The 22,744-nt window shown below is 37.0% G+C and overlaps 1 protein-coding gene across 8 annotated transcripts in view; it reads left to right on the plus strand.

Annotated features, from left to right (window-relative positions):
* The window catches only part of STXBP5 (syntaxin binding protein 5), a 97,530-nt gene extending 80,068 nt beyond the window's left edge, over window positions 1-17,462 (plus strand). For all 8 annotated transcript variants that reach the window (XM_015858119.2, XM_015858124.2, XM_032443282.1 and 5 more), the window contains 6 exons: window positions 3,297-3,536; window positions 4,857-5,226; window positions 7,042-7,207; window positions 8,008-8,119; window positions 10,919-11,139; window positions 11,779-17,462. In XM_015858119.2, coding sequence (XP_015713605.1) covers window positions 3,297-3,536; window positions 4,857-5,226; window positions 7,042-7,207; window positions 8,008-8,119; window positions 10,919-11,139; window positions 11,779-11,820 — 1,151 coding nt within the window. In that variant the 3' untranslated portion in view covers window positions 11,821-17,462. The remainder of the gene's footprint in view (window positions 1-3,296; window positions 3,537-4,856; window positions 5,227-7,041; window positions 7,208-8,007; window positions 8,120-10,918; window positions 11,140-11,778) is intronic.
* The last annotated feature ends 5,282 nt before the right edge of the window (window positions 17,463-22,744 follow it).

Here is a 22,744-nt window from a genome sequence, read left to right on the forward strand (position 1 = left end):
CTCTTGTGCCTGGATCTAGAAGGATTTAACCATGGCTTTGTTGACACCAATGAGCACAGAAATTCTATTTGTCTTTTCAGTGTCTGTTCTTCCTCACTCCCATCACTGACAGGTTAGGGATGATTTCAGTTTAATTTTGTCAGACTTTGCAAACTGGGATATGTTTGCACAAAAATGTTATTGAATGCTATTTTTTTGTTTGTTTGTTTTTATTTGAAATTCTTCAGTAAATGTAAGTGACTAGAAATAGAATTCAGTGTTTTATGTGTGATTGTTGCTGATTTTTTCTAATAATATAATGGAACCTTTATTTGATCAACTCACTTATTGAGTATTTATAAAGTATCTTTTAACATCTAACTGTAATGATATTTGACTGTTTTTGCTTGACTATACCCACGTGTGGCTATATACACTTAAGTAACACTTTTTGTTCTTGTAAAAGTTTTATTTTCTAGTCTTTAAGTCTGTAAATAACAACCTGAGATGATGATAGTCTGATTTTATTCGGTATTTTTTTCTCCTAGTGGAATAACTTTTCAATAGTGTTCTTCAGTAACTCTCAACTTGATTATATCTTTTGCTTTTTGGTTAATTATGTGACCATATCTACTGGCTCAAGGAAACAGCTGAAATGCCTTTCTCCCAAGTTTAATATCTTCATCATTTTCTCTCGTTTCTTTACATGACTTCTTGAACCTTGACCACTTTCACTCCTTCATGAGTGCTTTCTTTGAAATCACTTTTCTGTCTAGATCTTTAAACTACTCCTTACCTCCCTACGTGGCTAAAACAAAACGTGCTTCTGCATTTATGCTCCAATTTTTAAAATAGAAGTTGTCTTCATCATACTCCAGTCTGCATTATACCACTCCTTTTCACTGCTGTAACCCAGCTGGTTACTGTCATTACCACTAAATCCTATCCTTTGGTTTATTTGCTCAGAAGATCCTCATCTTTCCTTCCTTCTGATGAAGTGGTGTGTAGTGAGCCATTGCACCATTGTTCCTTCCTCTTCATTTGAAAATATTCCATTAACAAACCATAGATCCTTCCGTGACCTCAGGGTAAATAAATACACATTAAAGCAGTCAAACCTTTTACTCCGTTATCTTCTGTGAATCGGTTGTTCACTCTCCACAATGCCTGTATTGTCTGGCCAGTTCGTTTTTGTTGTTGTTTTTTTTCAATACACCTGGAATTTGTATGCATACTTTTCAGATGTTAAAGCAGCTGTAACTGAAGAAATGTGCAAGTTATGCCTGTTGCATTAATTGTATTTTTCTTGGGAAAGGGGGAAGGATCTTACCTGAAATAAGGCATACAGAAAGTGTGTTCCCAGATCTTAAGTCAAAGGAATAGAATTAGAGAAACCACAGGTACCCTGAAGTTCTAGTAAGCTGCTAGGATTTGGGTTAGCTTTTCTTTACACAAAAAGTTTACAGTTGAGTTGCATTTCTGATTCTGAATGTATCAATATGTTCCAGCTTTTGTTTTTTACCTTAATTTGGAGACCACCTAAGCTTTTTTAATCTTTTCAAAATGTGTATTTTAATGTAAGCAAAATTCTGATGTTTAGTGTATTCAGAGTGACTAATCTGTTAAAGTTTAAAAATAAAAAAAATTAAAAAAAATAAAACCTTAAAGAAGCATCTTAAGAGGCTGTGGTCATCAGAAAAATTATAAAACACAAATTATCTTTTTCACCATTTCTAACTTGATTTGACTTCTTTTTCTGGACATTGGTTTTAAATATGTAAACTTTGCATCAGTATCTGAGTGTTGACCTTCTTAATGCTTGGTATTTTATATTTGAACTATGTAAAAGTAAGCAGGACAAGAGTTTTTCTGTCACTGTTGGAGTAAGATGGGTCTCTCCTGAGATATTCACTGTTTTTTGTTTAGATGTCTGTATTCAGTCAGTTGAAATCAAGTTCTATGCTTTTTCAAATGTAAGTTAGATATTTCTTGTAGAAATTTCTGCAATCATTCAATGAAATTACTATTTTGATACTTTAGGTATGTAGTTTAGTGTTGTTCTTTATTAGTCCTGCTTATGAAATGTCGCTTGCCTCCATTCTCCAACCAAAGATCCAAAACAGTAACTTAGTTTTAGGAAGTCATTATGTGATATGCATCAGACTTGTGCTGATAAGGATTGCATTGTGCTAAAATTTTGGAATTATGCATTGAGAAAGTCAAGCATTAATTGGAGAGTGCACAGATAGCTTCAGACGTGCTGATATATTAAGCATTGCCACGTGTGCACACAGCACATGTCTATAATAGAGCAGCGTGATTTCTAATTCGATGATTTTTGTTAGTATATGAATTCACTCTGTTAAGAGAAACTTATTTGCTAAGCAAAGAATAAGACATCCTGAAAAGTTTTGGTGCCACCTTGTACTATATTCAAAACAGAAATCTTCAGCTTTGCATGACAGTTCCAATTGTGTTTGGTGGCCTTGAGTGTTTCTCTGATTGAAAATTCAGGTGTATGTTAATAACCCAAGACCTCCTCTGGGCAGTTTCCTGAAGTGGGACAATACTGAATCATTACAGACTGTCAGTCTGTCTGGATGTTTTGTAGGTCTTAATGTAGTTATATCTTCATTAAATCATTAAATCATGCTTTGTGGAAGCCAGTGGTTTTTAACTTGGTCAATTAGGAAATTACAGACAGGTATGTAATTCACTTGTTTGAGTTTTTCTAAGAACTCTTAATGATTGATAACTGCTCCTTCTATCTTGAGATAAGAAATGTCATGTACTTTTCTAGGGAATGTAGTGACAGGACAAAGGATGAGAGTTTAAACTATATTTAAATAAATAAATAAATAAAGGGTAGATTTAGATTAGCTATTAGAAACTTCACCATGAGGGTGGTGAGGCACTGGAACAGATTGCCCACAATGTGGATGCCCCATCCCTGGAGGCATTCAAGGCCAAGTTGGATGGGGCCCTGGGCATCCTGAACTAGTTGGTGGCAGCCCTGCCTACATCAGAGGGTTGGAACTAGGTGATCTTTAAGGTCCCTTCTATAGTCCATTCTATGATAAGTCATTCATGAAATAACCTGATTGCTATCTCTGCAAATCTGGGATGCCTTGTTCAGGATAAAATAGTGGAAACTGAATTAGAAGGAGCTATCATTAAGGGAAAATAAAATAGTTATAAAAATCAATAGACTGATACATAATATATGTATTCTATGCTAAACAACAAAACCAAAATAAAATCTTAATTTTCTTAATTCCTATATTTAGTTCTTCTAATTAATACTGATTTATTTTCAGATGTTAAAGACAACTCTTTCAGTCGATCCAGGAGTTCTAGTGTAACTAGCATTGACAAAGAGTCACGTGAGGCAATTTCAGCTCTTCATTTCTGTGAGACTTTCACAAGAAAAGCTGATACATCACCTTCTCCGTGCCTGTGGGTCGGTACCACCCTGGGTACAGTGCTTGTCATTGTACTGAACCTACCCCCAGGAGGAGAGCAAAGACTTCTTCAGCCAGTAATTGTTTCTCCTAGTGGTGAGTACAAAGCAGATGGGCACTCAAGAATGCCAAGTATTGTTGTTATTCATGCTTTTTTTAATAAACTTGTTCTCAATTATGGATTAATTGGAAATTAGTATGTACTGGCTAATAGGTTTAACAATCTAGGTTGCTTGCTTTATAACCAGAATTTTAAAGTTGCCAAGTTGATAATATGATCTCATAAAGTATAAAAATATAGAACTATATATGCTGACAAAAGCAGACCTTCTAGCTTTTGTGTAGCCGATGACTATTATTGATCAATGGAGATGTGCATTTTAAGTATTTTCTAATTGCAACATAAGATTTTAGTGAATAGTGGAAAAAATAAGAGCTATATATTTTAATACTTCAAATATTAGTGATGAAATGTTCCTTTGAATTACTGAAATACCTTGTTTTGTTTTGCTGGTACACAGCAACTGATTTTGTTATAATTATATATTACTCTTTTTTTTCAGTGATACCTTAACAAAAATAAAAACTGAATAATACACTGTTAGGAATAGTTTTGCCTTTCTTACTACCACAGTTTCATTACAGAGCATGATGGGTCTGCTTTACAGAAAAATTGCACTCCTGTTTGAAGAAACGGTGTGAACAATATGGTCACTAGACCATGTTTGCATTAACAGTATTCAGATTTGGTAATGTTTTATGTTGAAGGCAAGGCAACAGACTGGACAGTGTGTTGAATCATCAGATCTGCTGCAATACGTATTATTTATTATGCATTTAATAAATTTTTCTGTTACTACTTGTGTGTGACTAAATGAGTGAAAAAAGAAATATATCAGCCTACAATTAAACACAAGCAGTTGAGAAGGAAAACATTTTTGCTTTATGCTAGAGAGAAGTGGATTCAAATGTTAACTATAGGAAAAAAGAAAAAGAAAACAAGTTGCCAGTTTCTGAACCCATTTTGAAGGAAAAATTCTTGTTAATTGCATTTATGGTAGATACTGAGTGCACAGTGCGCTCCTCGAGATAATAAAATGAATTGTGCTTGACACTGGAATTCAATATAAATATGCATTCTGGCTTGGTTCTCCTAATAAATGTATACATTTATGTTGGTGTTAATGGAGTGTATGCATGTATGTATTTAAACTTTGAAAACTGTTTTAATAATTTACTGAATGTACATGCACTTGTACATGCTTCAAGTCCAGAGATTTTAAGTCTATTTTGGTAGAGATAACCCTAAGCTCTAGTTTAGTTTTCATTCTTCTAGCTTGTTAAGGGAGTATTTTTTTTTAGTTTGAATGACAATTTAGGACTGTTTTAGAAATGTTCTCAATTTATATTTCCTAGGAACCATCCTGAGGCTAAAAGGGGCAATCTTGAGAATGGCTTTTCTGGATACTACTGGATCTTTAGTCCCACCTGCTCATGAACCCTGGAGAGAACATAATGTTCCTGAAGATAAAGATGAAAAAGATAAATCGAAAAAGAGACGACCAGTCTCAGTGTCCCCCTCATCCTCTCAGGAAATCAGTGAAAACCAATATGCAGTGATATGTTCTGAAAAGCAAGCAAAAGTTATCTCACTGCCATCCCAAAACTGTATTTATAAGCATAACATAACAGAGACTTCTTTTGTTCTTCGTGGAGATATAGTATCATTGAGTAACAGTATTTGCCTTGCATGTTTCTGTGCCAATGGACATATTATGGCTTTTAGGTAAGACCTAATAGATAGTAATGTATATGAATATATATATGATATGAGTCTCCTGCTAGATGAATTTCTTTCCAGAAGAATACGAATAAAACGGGCATCCAGTTCAGTGTTGATAAACTTCTAGCATCTGCAGCTGAATATTTTGATTACATATTCCTATTAATTTTGCCCTTAGCACGTGAACAAGTTTATCATTTTAAGTCATTACTATAATTCAACAAATAATTCCAAACATGATATAACTGTTGAAAATTGTCTCAACAAGGAATTTACTCCTTGTTGGAAAAACCTGTCCTGAATCAGACCTTTAGCTGACCACAGCTCTGCATATTTTTGTGCAGCTACTGCAGTCCTGTCTGCTTCTCAGTCATGTCTTGAGCTTTCTGTTTTGTTCTGTAGCTTGCTCATGTCTCGAAAGTGAGATTAATTTATAGCAATTCTAGTATTAAAAAATCCATAAATGTATAAATGTGTGAAGAAGTAATTTTGAGGGTACTTGTGTCATTTATTTAATTTTTACCTGTCCTTCTTCTTAAGGGTTTACAAATGCTCTTTTCATTCTGAGTAGTGATGGAGGGTGTGGGGGGAGGGACCTGTGGCAAAGCAGTTCACTCTTCATAGTTTAATCCTAGGAATATTCCTATTTTAGATTTATGCTGGGCAAATGTGTCATCACTGGTAGCGTGCTTACAGAAGAATGTTGCTTTTTATGCTTTTTATTTCTTACCCATAGAGCTTGCCACTAAAGTCATGTTATCTATTCTTCTTCCTTTTCTTTGTGAATCTCCTGCTATCGGACAACACCCAGTCTGTAAAATGCCAGCCTAACATTTAGAAATTTCAATATCACTATGAAGTAGAGCAGAAGACAAGAAACTTAGTTTAGCTTGTATGGTATTTTTTTCTGTATCATTAGTTTCAGTTTCAGTATTCCCCTTTATTGCTTTTTTAGTCTTTTGAAATAAGAATCTTAGCAGCAGAAGCTGCTTAATATATTGATGATAAATTTGCAGCTAGTGTGTAAATTCTATTTTTACAAAAATTTCCTAGGGAGTATTTTTGAGGTATGGGTTCATTTAAGGTTCTGTTTATCAAGACATAAGGCATTCAGTCACTTCTTAGTTGCGTTTAGTATTTCTTTGAGGGAGAGAAATGTTTGGCAGCTTGAGCGTTATTACAGAATGAATGTGTAGCATCTGTTCTTCAGTAGCTTAATGCACTAAGTACTTCAGTAATGTATGCAGAAAACAGAACAAACAAGGTAAGCAAAACAATGCTTTAAGCTGATTTCATTTTATTTAAAGAAACCGTATATTTATACATTTTCTATTTATACAGTCAGATGAAAAAGGGCAGGCATAACTTCACAAGAATGCTGTTTGAGTTTACTGAATTTTCTGTTCCTTTGGAAGCGCTGTCTTTGCATATTTCCCTGGGTTCCTGAGGACAACTCTTGGGTTTCAGTTTTAGTCAAGAAGAAACTTGTCACCTGAGAGAAGAGGCAACTGTATATGAAGGGGGAAAAAAGTAGATATTTATTAAAGAATTTCATTAGTAATTACTGAATAATGCTTTAAGTGTGCCTGAGATTTATGTACTCAGAGTATCATTTAAATAATGCTTTGAAATGCATTTGTGATACAGATGTCTGAGTTTCTCTTTTGAGGTTCTTCCTTTAAGTACTGCATATTTATGTTTGCAGATTTCCTAGTTGTATTAAATGATGCCCTCTTTATACAGTACTTGTATGACCATGAAGAGAAAAATAATGCAACATCCTGTTACATTTCTTTTTTTTTTTTTTTAATTCTTAAGTTTGCCAAGCTTAAGGCCACTGTTGGATGTGTATTACCTGCCACTCACTAATATGCGAATAGCCAGAACGTTCTGCTTCACCAATAATGGACAAGCCCTCTATCTTGTCTCACCAACTGAAATACAGAGGCTCACCTACAGTCAAGAAACATGTGAAAATCTTCAGGTAATGAATAAAACCAAATCTGCTGTCTTCAAGCGTAGCTGTTGTCCAAGTAGTTCAGTTTTAAGTTTACAGTGCTTATTATTATATTTGCCATAAACTAAGTGCTTCAGCTTTTATGGTTTGATTTTGCTCACTGCCAAGTCTTAATCAGAGTGAATCATTTCCCCCACTCTTACATTGTACTGTTATCCATCCTCTTGTATTTGGAATGTGTCTTACTTAGTTTCCTTTTTAGTCTGTATGTATCTTTGTTTAATATGCACAGTTAATAGAAATCTTGTTCAAATAATTTTGTTGGAGGTGTATACGGACATAATTTGGGATTACTAAGATACAAGGAAGCTATTAAGTTGCCAGGATACTAACAATTTGAACAGATTCTCAACACTGCTTCGGCCTGCAAGTTGTATAGAAGGTGGATATAACAGAATTAGTCTGCCAGCTCTGCTTTGATGCTACCTGTGCATATTACTATTTGTAGATGCAGTTTCAACTGAACAAGATCAAGAGTGCTGCCCAATTTGAGGTGAAAATACAGCTTTGCTCGATCACATTTCTTTGCAAATATTCCTGAGCTATAAGCTTGCAAATGTCAGGACAGATGGTTTGGACAGATTTCCTAACAGTTTTTTATTTTTACTTCCTAAGCAGTGTTAACTATCTACTGCAAAGGCAGATGCGCATTAAAGCATATTCATTTTGAAATTCAGATCCACAAAATAAATGTCCATAGTGACAAAGTATTCCATTAATTTGTATGTGAAATGATGTATGCCTTCTTGTATCTCTTCATTGCCAAGGAAATGTTAGGTGAGCTCTTCACTCCTGTTGAAACACCAGAAGCACCAAACAGGGGGTTCTTCAAAGGCCTCTTTGGAGGTGGGGCGCAGTCACTTGACAGAGAAGAACTCTGTAAGTCTTTTGAATTCTTTATTAATCTGTTATTTCCATCCAGATATTGCCTGTGTTAACTGGACATTCAGTTTTCAAAGAGGAAATTGAGAAATTAAATGAGGAGAAATACTTTAATACTTTTCTAAAGCTTTAGATATTCTACAACTTACCAGCAATAGTAGAAAATTTGTTACTGTTTTCTCACAAGACTGCCTTACCTCATTTACTCAGAATTGGATGATAAGGCAATAAACGGGACAACCAGTCTTATTTATCTTAAGTGTATAGCACTGTCTGTCATTCTTTTAATGCTGCTAAATGGAAATAAACTGTTTATAGAGAGCACTGTTTTGGACAGTAAAAAAATTAACTCTATTATGTACTTCAGTTAATTTCCTAGATTCTTTTTCATCGTTTGACTTGTGTCAGGACTGAAAGAGATGATTTTTCATTGTATGTTATTTCATTTAGATCTCCATTCACAGTATGATACATTTCACACGCGCCCAAAATTGTATTGCTTTGTCGTTTTCTCATTACTTTTTGAATACAGATTTAATAAACTTTTTGTTGTGGTTGTATGCAATATCTGCTTACATTCAAGGAAAAGTGAATGAACTTTTACTAAATCATATATTTGCCAGATTAAACATTATATAATGTAATTTCTATTGGTTTATAGAACTGTCCCCTTTTCAGCATGAAATATTGTTATTAAACAAACAAGATTCCTGGCAATCTCTCCTCTTCCTCTCCTCTTCCTCTCCTCTTCCTCTCCTCTTCCTCTCCTCTTCCTTCCTCTCCTCTCCTCTTTCTTCCTCTCCTCTCCTCTTTCTTCCTTTCCTCTCCTCTTTCTTCCTTTCCTCTCCTTCTTCTCCTCTTCTCTCCGCTTCCTCTCTCTTCCTCTCTCTTCCTCTCCTCTTCCCTTCTCCTCTTCCTCTCCTCTTCCTCTCTCTCCTCTCCTCTTCCTCTCCTCTTCCTCTCTCCTCCTTCCTCTCTCTCTTCCTCTCCTTTCTTCCTCTCCTCTTCCCTTCCTCTCCTCTTCCTCGCCTCTTCCTCTTCTTCTCATCTTCCCCTGTTCTTCCTCTCTTTTTCCTCTCTTCTTCCCCTCTTCTTCCTCTCTCCTCTCTCCTCTCTCTTCCTCTCCTTTCCTTTCTCCTCTTCCTCTCCTCTTCCTCTCCTCTTCCTTCTCCTCTTCCTCTCCTCTTCCTCTCCTCTTCCTCTCCTCTTCCTCTCCTCTTCCTCTCCTCTTCCTCTCCTCTTCCTCTCCTCTTCCTCTCCTCTTCCTCTCCTCTTCCTCTCCTCTTCCTCTTAGATCAAAATAACTGATACAAATTAATCTTTATTTCTAATGTCTGTATATTTTGAGTATGTCTGTATATATAAAATAGTTAGAGACATTTTCCAATTTAAATATTACATTTATAAATGTATATGTGTAATACTTTGAAAGGTTGATCAAGTTATTCGATTAGAGAAACCCACATATAGAAGTTACACATCTAATTAGTATAACTGGGACAGGAAAAAACTGCCCATTTGTGGACAAAGAAAACCACACTTAAGAGTTACCTTTTTGTATCACTACAAGTTTTCACCATATTTCGTTGACTCTTCTGATCTATTTTTAAGGAGATCTCAAATGGGTTTCATAACCATTTTAGGCTTAGTGGTTTTCAGTAGCAAAATCTGTTTTGGTTCAAGTTGTCGGAAGGAAAATACTGAACAGGGAGAAAAGTTGGATGAATTGTGACCTGAAAGTGAGTTTAATGACAACTGAGACATCTGAAAATGTCTTTAAAGTATTAGTACTTAACATGAGGATCACTGCAGAATCTGCCTGTAATAAATGAAATTTCTTTAGATATGTTTCTCAAGAACAGAAAAGTTAGTTGAAAAGAATTTATTTTCTTTTTAGAAGCATAAAATCAGAAACCTGAAATTTCTTCAATAAGATTTGTTAAAACATGCCTTATTAGATTTTGGGGGGGGGGGGGAAACAAACAAACAAACAAAAACTATAATTCCATTGTTTAAGAGACAAAATTACAAAATAAATCTTGTTGTTTTAGTTTAGCACCCAAGAAGATGATTTGGGGCCTTTCCTAGAATTTCTGTAGAGTATACATTTCAGCTTGAGAGAGATTGATACCTCCATTACGTGTCTAAACTGAGCAAGGTGGCTGATGTTCCAGCAGAGGAGATGTAGTCAGTACAGTCACAAAAGTGGTAGCTGTTCAGTTTACTATTTATGTGTTTACTTTTCGATGAACTGATCTTTTCCTTATGTATGTTACTTTCTTTTTAATAACATGGAGCCATAATACGTGATTGTTCCGTGTCTGAATCTAAAACTGAACTTCCACCAAAGGGAACTTATGCTGGTAGAGTCATATTCTCTGACTGTACCAGTGGAGCACTTAGAGAATTGACCACAGCTTTTATTAGCAAAGTTCTGCTGCTTTGCTGAATTCACAACACCCTCCCTGTTTAAAACACTATATTATTTAAAAACTGTTTTGCAAATACAATTCTGTTACTGACAGTGATGCCACCGCTCTTGTGAGCACTGTAAATTCACACTTGAGTATCGATGAGATTAAAAATTATATAACATGCCTGGAAGGTCTGAAATGTGCTTTAAAATCTCAATGTGATTAAATAGTAACGGAGTAATGAATATTGCTCATATACATGCTTATGATGAGGTACATGCATAAAAAAACAGCTTTTTAATAAATTATTTACATTAATGTTTATGTAATAATGATAAGAAACATTTCTTCTCTCTTTTTGCTGCCTTGAAAATGCCTCCAGTTGGAGAATCAGCATCTGGGAAGGCATCAAGAAGTCTTGCCCAGCATATTCCAGGGCCTGGAGGTATTGAGGGCGTCAAAGGAGCAGCATCTGGTGTAGTCGGAGAATTAGCACGAGCCCGGTTGGCGCTGGATGAAAGAGGACAGAAACTAGGAGAACTGGAAGAAAAAACTGCAGCTATGCTTTACAGTGCTGATTCTTTCTCGAAACATGCTCATGAGGTAATTTCACTGCATGTTGTACTGACAGCATTACACTGATTGACTACTGTAAGCTTTACAAGTAACTGACATCTGCTTTAAAGGCATTTTAAAGAACTCTAAAGGGGATACAGTGTCATTTTATTTATAGCTATTTCTCCTAATAAGTGTTAAGGTAATCAACTTTGTCTTTTGACACAGTGGCCTAGAGTACGCCATCTATCTGAGTAGTGTGTAAACTTCCAAAAGAGCTGCTTGTTTCCCATCACTGAAAGAATTTGCCACTGAATTAGATAACTAATGCTCCATGTGGGATTCCTGTGGTTCCTAAGAAAGATCCAGTTGTATGTAGATTCTATGAATCCAAGTTTGTTTTTCCCTCAGTTAGTAAAAAGAGCAGCTACTCTATTGAGTGTTTATGCAGATCTCTTTCCATGCCCCCAACTCCTGTGAAACCTTCCTGTTCTCCCCAAATTGTTTTTCTCTCAGGGGCCAGAAGATCAGCAGTGATGTTAGCATTAGGAAATTTGTCATGCCAAATGCTCACTGTTCAGTAATGCTGCTTTGTAAATGTCTAATTTGTTTGTATCACTGCACTTTTTGGTGCATAATAGAAACATTAATTAGAAATTGTTGTGTTTTTTGTGGTTTTTTTTTTAGATGATGTTGAAGTACAAAGACAAGAAGTGGTACCAATTCTGATGATGCTCACTGATTACGTTGTTTGATTTTGTCCTGATGAAGAAATATTGGTTTTCATTAATTTTGACAGGAACATTGAAATTTAAAGGAGTATTCAACATTGGATAATGTTGTTTCCTAGCACAAATCACACACTGTTTTACCTCAGTCATGGCTTTAACTGAGGAGCTTTATATATGAGAAAGAAAACCTGAGCGTTTCTTCACTGTTGGATAACTGAGAGTTGGAATACAGAGCAGGTAATTGAAATGTGAGGAAAAGAGGTAAAGGAAGAATGTAGTGTGATGGGCAGGGGCAATTCAGGGTCAATCCTGTGTTAATATCTCATGCCAAAAGTTTTTGTGCTGTTGTACTTGCTGCCAGTGTTACACCCTCCCTGTGAGGAGAGGCAATAAATCAGGGGTCCAAGAGCTGGAATAAAGTTGTTTGTCTTGCTGGACAGTAGCTGACTTAGGCTTACCCTCTCTAAGACTCACTATATTTACTGTTATCGTTGAAGAAGAGTGGAAGCTTGCTGTCATTTCTTTCATCAGAAAAGCTGGAAGCTTGGAAGATTTCATGTTGAAAATTGTATACATAGTTGACCTGTGCATAGTCTTTTCTTGGACCCCGATCTAGTATTCTTGTATTCACATCATATTCTGTGAAGTGCAAAACAAGAGAATACACCTTTTTTGCATTAAAAGAAGTCAAGTGAATATGACTGGAATGTGTCATGCTGGGAGTTTTCATTTGTGTTATGGATGTGCATTGTGAAATGTGGTAACATATTCATTGTGGTAAGAATACTTTAGTTTAGTTACATATTACTTTTTGCCAAAAATAGTTATTGGTTCAGTTTGTGTAATGTTTAGAATTGGCTGTGGGTTCCATTCATGCTGTGAATTTTTATAGAACTTTAACAGAATGTATCTTTACAGCCATTAATTAAAATACCTGGGATAGTTTTGCTTAAAACATAAGTTCTGGATGCCCCTTTAATCCTTTACTGTTAAATCAGATAATCTTGTACTCAGGTTTTCAATCATTTTTACACACCATGGAGGTGCTGATGCATGAATAATGGCAAGCATCTAATATTTAATAATTGTCAGGATATTGTTCAGCCAATTTCTAAATCCTGCTTGTAGAGCTATTTTACAAGTACCTATCTCAGCCCCACCAAATGCTAAAGGCAGCTTGCCTGAAGTGTGGATTTAGTCTCTGAAGCAGTGTTTTTAGTTATGTGGCAAATAATAAGTGTCCACTAAAACTTCAGAAATTGGTGAAATAATCATCGAGTCGGGTGAGGTAAATAATTTAGCTGAGTGAACATGTTAGTGGCTGCTGAACTGAAGCTGCAGCAGTGGGGCTGACCAGAGGTCTTTTAAAATAAATGTTTGCATTTCAAAAATGAATTCGGCCTTTGTTTTCCTCAAAAAGGCAGGAGGCAGTTACTGACTGTTTTTATTTTACAAAAGGGAATGCTTAGAAGCTGGTAGATCACTCCATAGGTCATTCCTTGCAATATGGTCTGAAATCATTTGAGTCTGCTTGTCCGAGTACCACATTCTATGTGTGCTTTTCCTCACACACATTCCAAATGTTGCTCAAGCCAAACATGGGCTATAGTTTGTATTTTAAAGCTATTTTTCAGGTTTGCAGATATGTGATTCTTACAATACACATAAAAAGATGCCAAATAGTAAAGTTAATGGTGGTTCTTAATTCATTTTTAAAGTTTGTCACTCATCCAAGCAAGTGCACTTTGGGTTTTGTAGCACAAATTGATGAAGGTTATGATTTTATCTTTCACTGAATAGCTTGAGTTGGAAGAGACCTTAAGGATCATCTGATCACCACTCCTGCTGTGGGCAGGGTTGCCACACAACAGATCAGGATCTATCAGGGCATTTGGTAAAAGTAAGTGAATTTTTGTTGTCAGTATGAGGGCATACGATACCATGTGAGCTGTTCAAGGACCGTAACATATTTGAACATCACCATTTGAACATGCAGCATTATGATTTCTTGATGTCTCTCTACTATATCTATTGAGGCAGTGTTAGCTCTGGTTAAATAATTCTGCTTTCCACACATTTTTTTTTTGCCTCTGCCTACTTTATGTCCAGTGTATATTTAAAACAATGCCATTTTGTTTAAAGTCCAGGTAAAATATGGTCATACCATTTACAAAAATAGAACACCCTACCTGATGTTTTGCATCCTTCCTTTTCTCACATTTGTAAATTGGGATGACTGATTATTATTTAACTTGGTGAAGATAAAACTGTATTTCAGAACAACAGAATCATCCTGGAAAATTAGTCTGATTAATCTCTGGGGGGAGAAGATGGAATAAAAAAAGCAAATTGTCTTGTAAGTTCAAAGGAAGATGGCCCTGGCTTGGAAGAAAAGCATACTGAACTTTCTCCCATTGAGATACATTTGTTGACCACCAGCAAGCAAAAAATGAGGCAGTGAGAGACCACGTGCCAGAGGAGAGTAGAGGTCTGTTTGGAATTATAGAATCTATCGTGGTTGAATCTTTTGTTGCACATGTTTCTGGCAATGAAAACTAAAGAAAGGATAGCTCGTGAGATGAATGCAGAAATGGTTCTTGGTCAATAACAGGGGCTATATACAATCTCAGTGTAAAATGTTTCCTTCTCCTTCTCTGTGGAAGGAAGTTGATCATAGACGTATCTTATTCTGCTCTTGGTGGTGCACCTTTTGTACAGCAAAGTACATTAAAATCCTTTTTGGGGCGGAAGCACCCCTGATTTATTTTTTTTTGCTAGCATTTTAGTTGTGTGAAACCTTTTTTAGAGTGTCTGGAAAATTACAAGATGCAATTGAGCTATTACTTTTTTATTTTTATTTTTATTTGATGGAACTGTAAGAAACTGCTGCTACCTATCTGTTTATATGTAGTGTGTCTCATTAGGAACTGTAAACTGAAGAAGCTTTTTCTTCACCTTAGTCCTGCCAAATTGTAACTTCTGAATGTTGATATGTGTAAATATGTGTGTATTCCAAATAAGTCTGAAAGTGTTACACCACAGGCATCTCCAGTGATTTGTTCTTTGGCAAACAGTTATAATATGTAGTAATATATACTTGTGCTCTTTGTCTGTCTATATACCAAGATTTTTGCCTGAGGTGGTATTTACATGACAGGTGATGTTAGAAAGCTACATCCAAAGGAGGATTTTGGAAGCAAGTTCATCTCCTTTTTCCTTTTTGTTCTCCTTTAATCTTTTCCTTTTTTTTTTTCTTTTAATTTCCTTTTTGCTTAATGAATAGCACTGATCTGACCTGAACATTTAAACTTGAATTTTTCCTGCACTTTAATTCAGTCATGGTATTTTATTCCTTAATTTTGTTTCTACAGTTGTGGAGTTCAGGTTCATTATTTGTATATAAGTACACACATTCGATGAAGAGTTTGGAGCAGATTACTTTTGGGCACCTTTGCTAATTATGTGACTATAATTTAGAATGTGTGTTTTCTTAGCAAATATGTATATACAAGTATATACAACATAGAATCTAATGAAAAGCACTTATCCTGTGTCAGCATTGAGTTTATAAATTACTGCAACACTTTCAGATTTGTTACTAGATAATACAATAAAAATCTGTTATATTTATACATACTGCTTAAGAATATACTTTTAGTTTTAAATAATTTTTATATGTACACTTCTACCTTTAATTTTAAAAAGACTTATGTTCAATTTTTAAGTCAAAGTACTTAAAGTGTGTATATTATCCATAGAAGAAGTTGTTTTAAGCTTATGAATACATTCATATCTCATATCGAGATGATACAACTACTAAGCAATGAAAACCAATAGCCCATTTTGCTTTGCAGAAAATGATCATACCTATTTTTATTTCCCATTTCAAACATGCTTAAAAATTTCCCTAAGTACAAAGGGGGAAGATGGTGCATTCGGATAACCAACGGAACATCAATTTTTTTAATTCTGAATAATTACATGCAAGAATTTTCAGCTATATTCTTTGGACTCCTTAAGTTCCCAAAGATCGACATGAGGTTTGTCCACTACAGCTTTCATTTGACACGTACAAGTCTTCTTTTATACTTCAGCTTTTTACACGTAAATCACTTTTTTTTTTGTATTCCAAACGTGTGTCAAACAAACCTATAGCCTGTGACTGATGTGCCCCCTGCCCTTTTCTCATCGTAGTTCCACATACCCCGTAGAGATACTGATGGCCGCTGAAGTTCAGCACAGGGGAAAGATACATAAGGACATGCCAAGCTCTGCAAGTTTACAGAGTAATTTGTCAGTGGGATTTACTTCATTCTAGCTAATTTCTTGCATGACGTACTGAAGTCTTTCTGGGCAGATGTTGATGACTATGCTGCATATTTTTGCATACTTTCTAGACAAAAGGAATGATATTTGGAGGGGAGGGAGTAAAACAATATGTATGGGGTAGGTGGATCAAGCACATTAGTCTTATTTGAGTTGTCATTGAGAAGCCAGTTTAAGCTGGGCCAGTTTCCCTTTCTTTTGCATGTTATGAAGATGTGCTATCTATAATCTGTTTTAATTACTGTTCCAAGCCAATGGGTGTACTGCGTTTCTGTGTCCTTTTACAGTCTTTAAGATATGTGCTGAAAGATGTTGGTCTAAGCAAAGAAGAAATGAGGGAAACATTCAGCAGTCAAAAGAAAGGAGTCAATCCGCATTCCTTTTGGTTTTTCATGTAATGTACCTAGAAATGTTTAGGTCATACAGACATAGGTTTTTTTGACACTTGCTTTTGTTTTCATTAGTACTTAAGTTACATATTACCAGGCAAAAAAATACAACAAGAAGTTAAACTGTTTCAGTTGAAAATACGTAAGGAGTTGTATGTGGATTACCACTACCGTTCAGTTAATAGGTGACGCAAAGGGCGTGGGGTGTGGGAACATGTTTTAAATATTCCCTTTAAAAAAAAAAAAAAAAAGAACTGTAAATAAGCAGTACTACGTTATTTTAGACCTGAGCTCTGCTATCTGTAGTGGTTAGAACTAGGAAAACATGCTGCTTTCTAGTTATGCTACTGCTTCATTGTACCAGCATCATGGGGGGGGAGGGGAAGAATCAGTAAATTTTTCTAACGTTGCCCTCCTGTGGGTAAGCATGCTTGAAGTGTAGCAGTTCTCGTTTATGTATATCTTAGTGTGTACATGTATGTTTTTTTCTTTGTTCATTGCAACTTATTTTCCTTTGAATCTTGCTGAGCCCCCACTAGCTCTTCTGAGGGTGATTACTGGAATATGCATTTTTAGGTAGGGTTGCAAATCCATCTGTCTACAAATATAGTTTCATATGAACTGCAAACTGTACTGTTACAAACACAACTATGTTAGATCGCATAGAGTTATTTTACTTACATGTACTTGAACTGAACTATGTCATCGTAAGAAAGTTAAAAAAAAATAAAAATAAAAAAAATTAAGTATGGAATATTTTTGTAAATAAAAATACCTGTGCAGCTGGTATTTTAAATTTAAAATGTATTATACATTAATGTTTCAGAAAGAAAAAAAAAAATGTTCATATATGTGTATATGAATGTGTCATTATGCTGAAGGGCTCTGATTGGGCAAAAATAAACTATTCAAATCTCTCCTGAAATGAGTTTAACTTAATCTTTTTCTTTTTCCCTCTAGCTGTCAGGAGCGTGCAGTAACTCTGGACTTGCCAGAAGTCTTAATTTTGCTTAAGGTTTTAATATCCCTTATAATAGGAACATCTTGCAAGGACAGCTTGCAACCCTGTTACATTTTGTCTGCCATTTTGGGGAGGAACTTTGTAAATGTGCTCTGGGTGATGCTGAATCTGAAGGGAGACTGGGACAGTAATTCTGAAATGCATCCTGAGATTCCACCTGTTGCTGCACCTCAGTGGAATTATTTTAATCTCATGATGTCTCTTCAAGTAATAAAATACTTCAGTGCTGGTGGATTTTGTATGAATTAATGTAGTGAGGACACAAAATGCCATCTTTGTCAAAAGTCTGCTGATGCCAAAGGTTTGCCTCCCTCTTTTTCTTCCCCTCCAGTGCCTGAACCTTAAACTGCATAGGGCATGGAGTTATAAGATTTAAATATATGTATATCTATTTTAGCAGCAGCCCAATTACGCAGAAGTAATTGTAGTAATTTTCTGCCTTCACCATCACCAGGGCAAGAGTAACTTCCTCCTGAAGCTGTGTGACTGCAGATGGCATCAATGGAGTGACAACAGAAGGAAGGGCATTGGCCAGCTGAGGCTGCAGTAATACTCTGTTTTACTGCAGAGTAAAACACTTTGATGCAAAGAAAGTCAGGTTCTGATGAGTGTTGTGTAAAACTTGGTCCTTCTCTGAAATGTTATGACAGTTCTGCTAATAACTTTAAATGAAATGCATCTGGGCCCTGCTGACATGAGAGGATATGCCCGTTAGTATTGAGCTGTGCCACTCCAGATGCATTGCAGATGCAGGTTCTTTATTAGCAATAGTCCCTGGATAACTCTGCATGAGACTTTAATGGGACAAGGCTGGGAATTCCTGTATCAACATGGCAATGGACAACTGAGGGTCCAGTGCTGAGGGGCAAGTACTGATGTAGCCAGCAATGCACCAGATAAGAATTCCAGTTTGCTGGCTGCTGTGGTGATGTCTGAATGTCAGCAGGTCGTCTACCAACTAGTGTGCTTTTTGGTTTTCTGAGATCAAGGAGTGCATGGTACTTTGGGCTAAACTGTGCATGTGAAACTTCGTTTATATTTACCATCTTCAGACATGCACATGCATACCGTCTGTGATACAGATCAAGAAAATTATGTATAAGCTTCCAAAAAATAAGCACTCAGATATATACCATGCTGGTGTTTAGCATAGCTATGCACCAACATGAGATCTGGCATGCTGCTATAGCTCCAATGGGGCACAGGGTGCTGCACAGGCAATCAACATGGAGACAACCAGCTCATGCTTCCTGCTGAGAAGAACAAAAGAAAAGAAGGACAGCACAGGAGGAGAAGATACAGCAGATCTCCAAAATACTCTTCATGAACTGTGTGGCACAAGGAGACAGAGCAAAGAGTCTGGCATTGCTGCCTCCTCCACTACATCTGGACCAGAGCCTCTGCCTCCAAGGGACACAGGTGGGCCTTTGTGCAGGGCTGGTGCCAAGAGGAAAGAGGAGGTTGGGAGGCATCAGGCTGGACAATGGGAAGGCCTGGCAAGTCATGGCTTGGGCTGGCTTAAGATCCTGGGGTGCAGGGGGGAGAAGGGGAGCAGGAAACTGCATTGTGAGAAGCAGTGGGAGGACCTAGGGAGGGATATGGCTGCACTGGCCAAGGGCAATGGGAAGAGGTTTCTGAGGACAGAGCTGATGCTCTGACAGTACAGTGGAACCTGGGTTTGCTTGCTGGGTCTTGAAGTTTTGCAAATATGAAGCATCACTGGAGAGTCCTGAGAAGCACCTTGTTTTCTCTGACCACTCCAGCTCATACTGTTAGTTTTCCATTTAAACTTAGCAACAGTGCACAATACAAGGGCCATCTTGGCAGAGCTGCTCACAGCCTCTCACATCTTGAGCTTTGAGAAAATCCCCAGGATCAGGAGGAGCAACACCATCGTGTAGGTCCATCAAAACCTGGGTGAACCCAACCCTTGGAAATACTGTGCACCATATAATCCTCCTCATTGCTAACTTGTGTTTGTGGGAAAATTCAGGTTTATTCGAGGATGCTTTTTACAGGGGCTGCTCAAGTGGGGGGCTGAGAGTTGTAGCAAAGGGGAAAGCATTCATCAAGATGTATCACTAAGGCAGTAAGTAATGTGGCTTTTTACCTAAACCTGACTTTAAAGAGTGGAGCCCTGGATTATTTAGCAATTATTATGGACAACCAGTAGTAAGGATGGCACAAAATGAGATTACCCTGCTCCTCTACATTAGGATTTCATAGATGACAGTGTTTTCTACATCGCCACAACTCTGATACGTTCTTCCCCACCTTTTCTAGCACTCAACAAGTCTGCTTTTGTCAGAAGCCTTTGGACTCCTGGGTTGTTTTCAGACACCTCAACACGATGTTTTCTCAGGAGTTTTTAAAAACAAAACCAAACTGCCTTATAGTAGGCTGCTGTTATAAAATATCATTGTGTGGAGATTACAGATTTTGCTAGAGTTTAACAGTCAATCTTTTCCATATGAGTGCGTGCTTTTGGCTGGGAAAGCTATTATCTGAATATAATGGCTTTCTTTTCAAGCCAAAAACTAAGTATGGAAGGCACATCCAACTGCAATGAGAAATGCTGCATTATTTCAGGTTTTTGTACGACTGCTCTTATTTCTGACAGCGGTTTTGCTGAAGACAGTGGTTTTGCAGAAGAGATGCAATCTTTCTTAAATAGCCCGTAAATAATAACTAAAAACTGAATTGGAGGCAGAATAAATAGAGACAATTAATTCAACTGAAAAAGGCTAATTTTCATTCTGATTGCCCACGGCAGCGTAGAATCAGCCCAGACCAAAAGCTGTCAGTGCTACAGCGTGTCTGACACAGGATGGGGAGAGGTGCTGCTGCTGGGTCTGTGTACCTCCTCCTATCTCCTGATGGAAAGAGAAGGAATCAGAATTTGTAGGGGATTGCTTTCCATGCGCTGTGACCCTGCCCTGTTTGGATCAAATGGTGTCAAGAAATCAGTGCTAGAAATTCTATAAACAACTGAACCTTGAAAAAAGCAAAACAGTTCTAAATCTTAGTACTAACCAGCATGTGTTTGTACCCTTAAATGCTGCTGCTGAGAACTTTTCCCACCCTATTTTTTAGCTTATCTGTAATCTGTGTAGACTCCGGGAAGCTGCGTTAACCTCTAGGCAATGAATATGATTTGTTTACTCAAAGAGCTTCCTGAAATCGCAGCATGGCAATGCTGTATGTTATTAAAAGATAAAAAAAAATGTATTACTGACAGGTGAAGGGTCAATGTCGTATCCCTGCTGCATTTGGTAAATTCAGATTTAAAGCCAAAAGAGCCTGGAAGATACTTAACTGAAGTCATCATATTCAGAAAAAAAATCTCATGATACCACGTTGTTTCCTGTGCTGGACTCCACCTGGTGTTGTCAGAGGAGAAATATCACCCTTCCATGCGGCTGCCTGTCAGCTTACCTCTCTGAATACCAACAGTAAATTACATGTTGTACAACAGCAGAACGAATTCAGAGGAAGCCCGTGTGACTGAGTGTGGGGAGAGCAGGGCTGTGCAGGTCTGGTAGGATCGCTGAAGACGTCCCTTTCCAGTCATGAGATGTGGTTCTGCTCCCTCTGAAAGGAGACTTTTAGATGGCATCCGTACGCGGTGCATCTCAAGGGGAAAAGGCATTAAAAGGTGCTCAAGTCAAATGAGAGCGGATGTGGCAGGATATTGAGAGAAGATATTCAGTAAAAATCAAAAGTCATTTTTACATGACTGCATCCCAGAGGGAATATTCTTTAAGTTTTTACTGCAGGACTTAATTAACTTGTATACTTTGTTCACATACCTTTGTTTTCATTCGATTTTAACCCTTCCAGAGGGTTACTATAAAGCATTTTTAGAAATTGCAATAATCATCTGCATAATCTTTATTCTCGATCTGGAAAATTATTGAGAAAAAAACCTAGAAATCACTTCAAGTGTGCTTGACGGGCCCATTTCTAGACCGTGATGAAGGCAAAGCAGCCCAACTGTAACTCTTTATTAAAACTGATGTCTATAGAGTTGAGTGGTGGAGGAAGCACAGCAGTGTGTTAGGAGCACAAGGCAATCTGTTCTGCCAGCTAAATTGTAGAAATCCATCACATTCCAATGAGGTTCTCAGAGGCAATTTAGGTAACTTTGTTTGATACACTTCTCAGAACAGTAATGGTGACAATAAACCACAGAGAAAATAATTCACCCTGTTTCTGACAATTATTCTTTCAGTGTTGTGGTGACCCTATCAAACAGCCACGTGCATTAACAAAATGCAGTATTTCAGCCAAGGATAAGGGAAGAATAACAATGCCTAAATGGGTTCATTCTAAATCTAATAGCCAGTTGAAAAACCTATAAAGTTTTTACTAAGCATGTAGATCCAGCTAAATAGGCAATGTTCTTACTTATTCTTTCACTAAAGAAAAAGATTAGATGCGTAAATCCAAGGACTTTCTCACAAAGGGCTTGAATGTCTTTCACAAATCTCAGCTACTGGAAACTGCTTTTGCAATAGCGTTTTTTCTGGCTGCAGAGGACCGAGTATTTAAAATGCGTTAGTTTCGTTATTTCACAATCAGTTTTTCTCCTCCAGAATGAACAAGTGCAAATAATTACTTCTGTGTTCCTGACAAAGAGGCACATGACTTTTTTCCCTCCTACACAGCAAGGCTGTCCAGCCATCGGGTGCATCTCCCGCAGTTGTTCTCAAGAAGAAATGAATGGCTTTCAGTGCCTTGGTATGATAGCATATAACATCAGCAGCTTATGATAAACTCTATTCTCAAGCGGTTTTGCTGAGACAGGAGTTCTGCCAACTTTCTGTATGAGCGCAGCTCACGGACATGTTTCTCCCACAGCAGCTCCTGCAGATGTTAACAAATCACATCTTGTCCCCTGTGATGGCTGGAGCCCAGTAGAATTCATAACGTGTTCCATTGCCACTTCAGCCTGCCTGGGCATTATACTTGAGGTACAACACTCTGTAAAGCTTGAAGCTTCATTTCAGGATGTCCCTTTGCAAACCCAACTGCATTTCCATAATTTTGGGCTTGATGGAGAGCTTTTATCTGGCATAAGGCAAAAAGGATGTGGATTAATTATAAGCAACTATGAAGTAATTAGTTAGCAGTCCTTTTTTGGTATACTAAAACAGTCACTGCTTAAAACAGCACAGTCCTAGGGT

Source organism: Coturnix japonica, chromosome 3 (genome assembly GCF_001577835.2).
Source record: "Coturnix japonica isolate 7356 chromosome 3, Coturnix japonica 2.1, whole genome shotgun sequence".
In the NCBI taxonomy this organism is placed as follows: domain Eukaryota; kingdom Metazoa; phylum Chordata; class Aves; order Galliformes; family Phasianidae; genus Coturnix; species Coturnix japonica.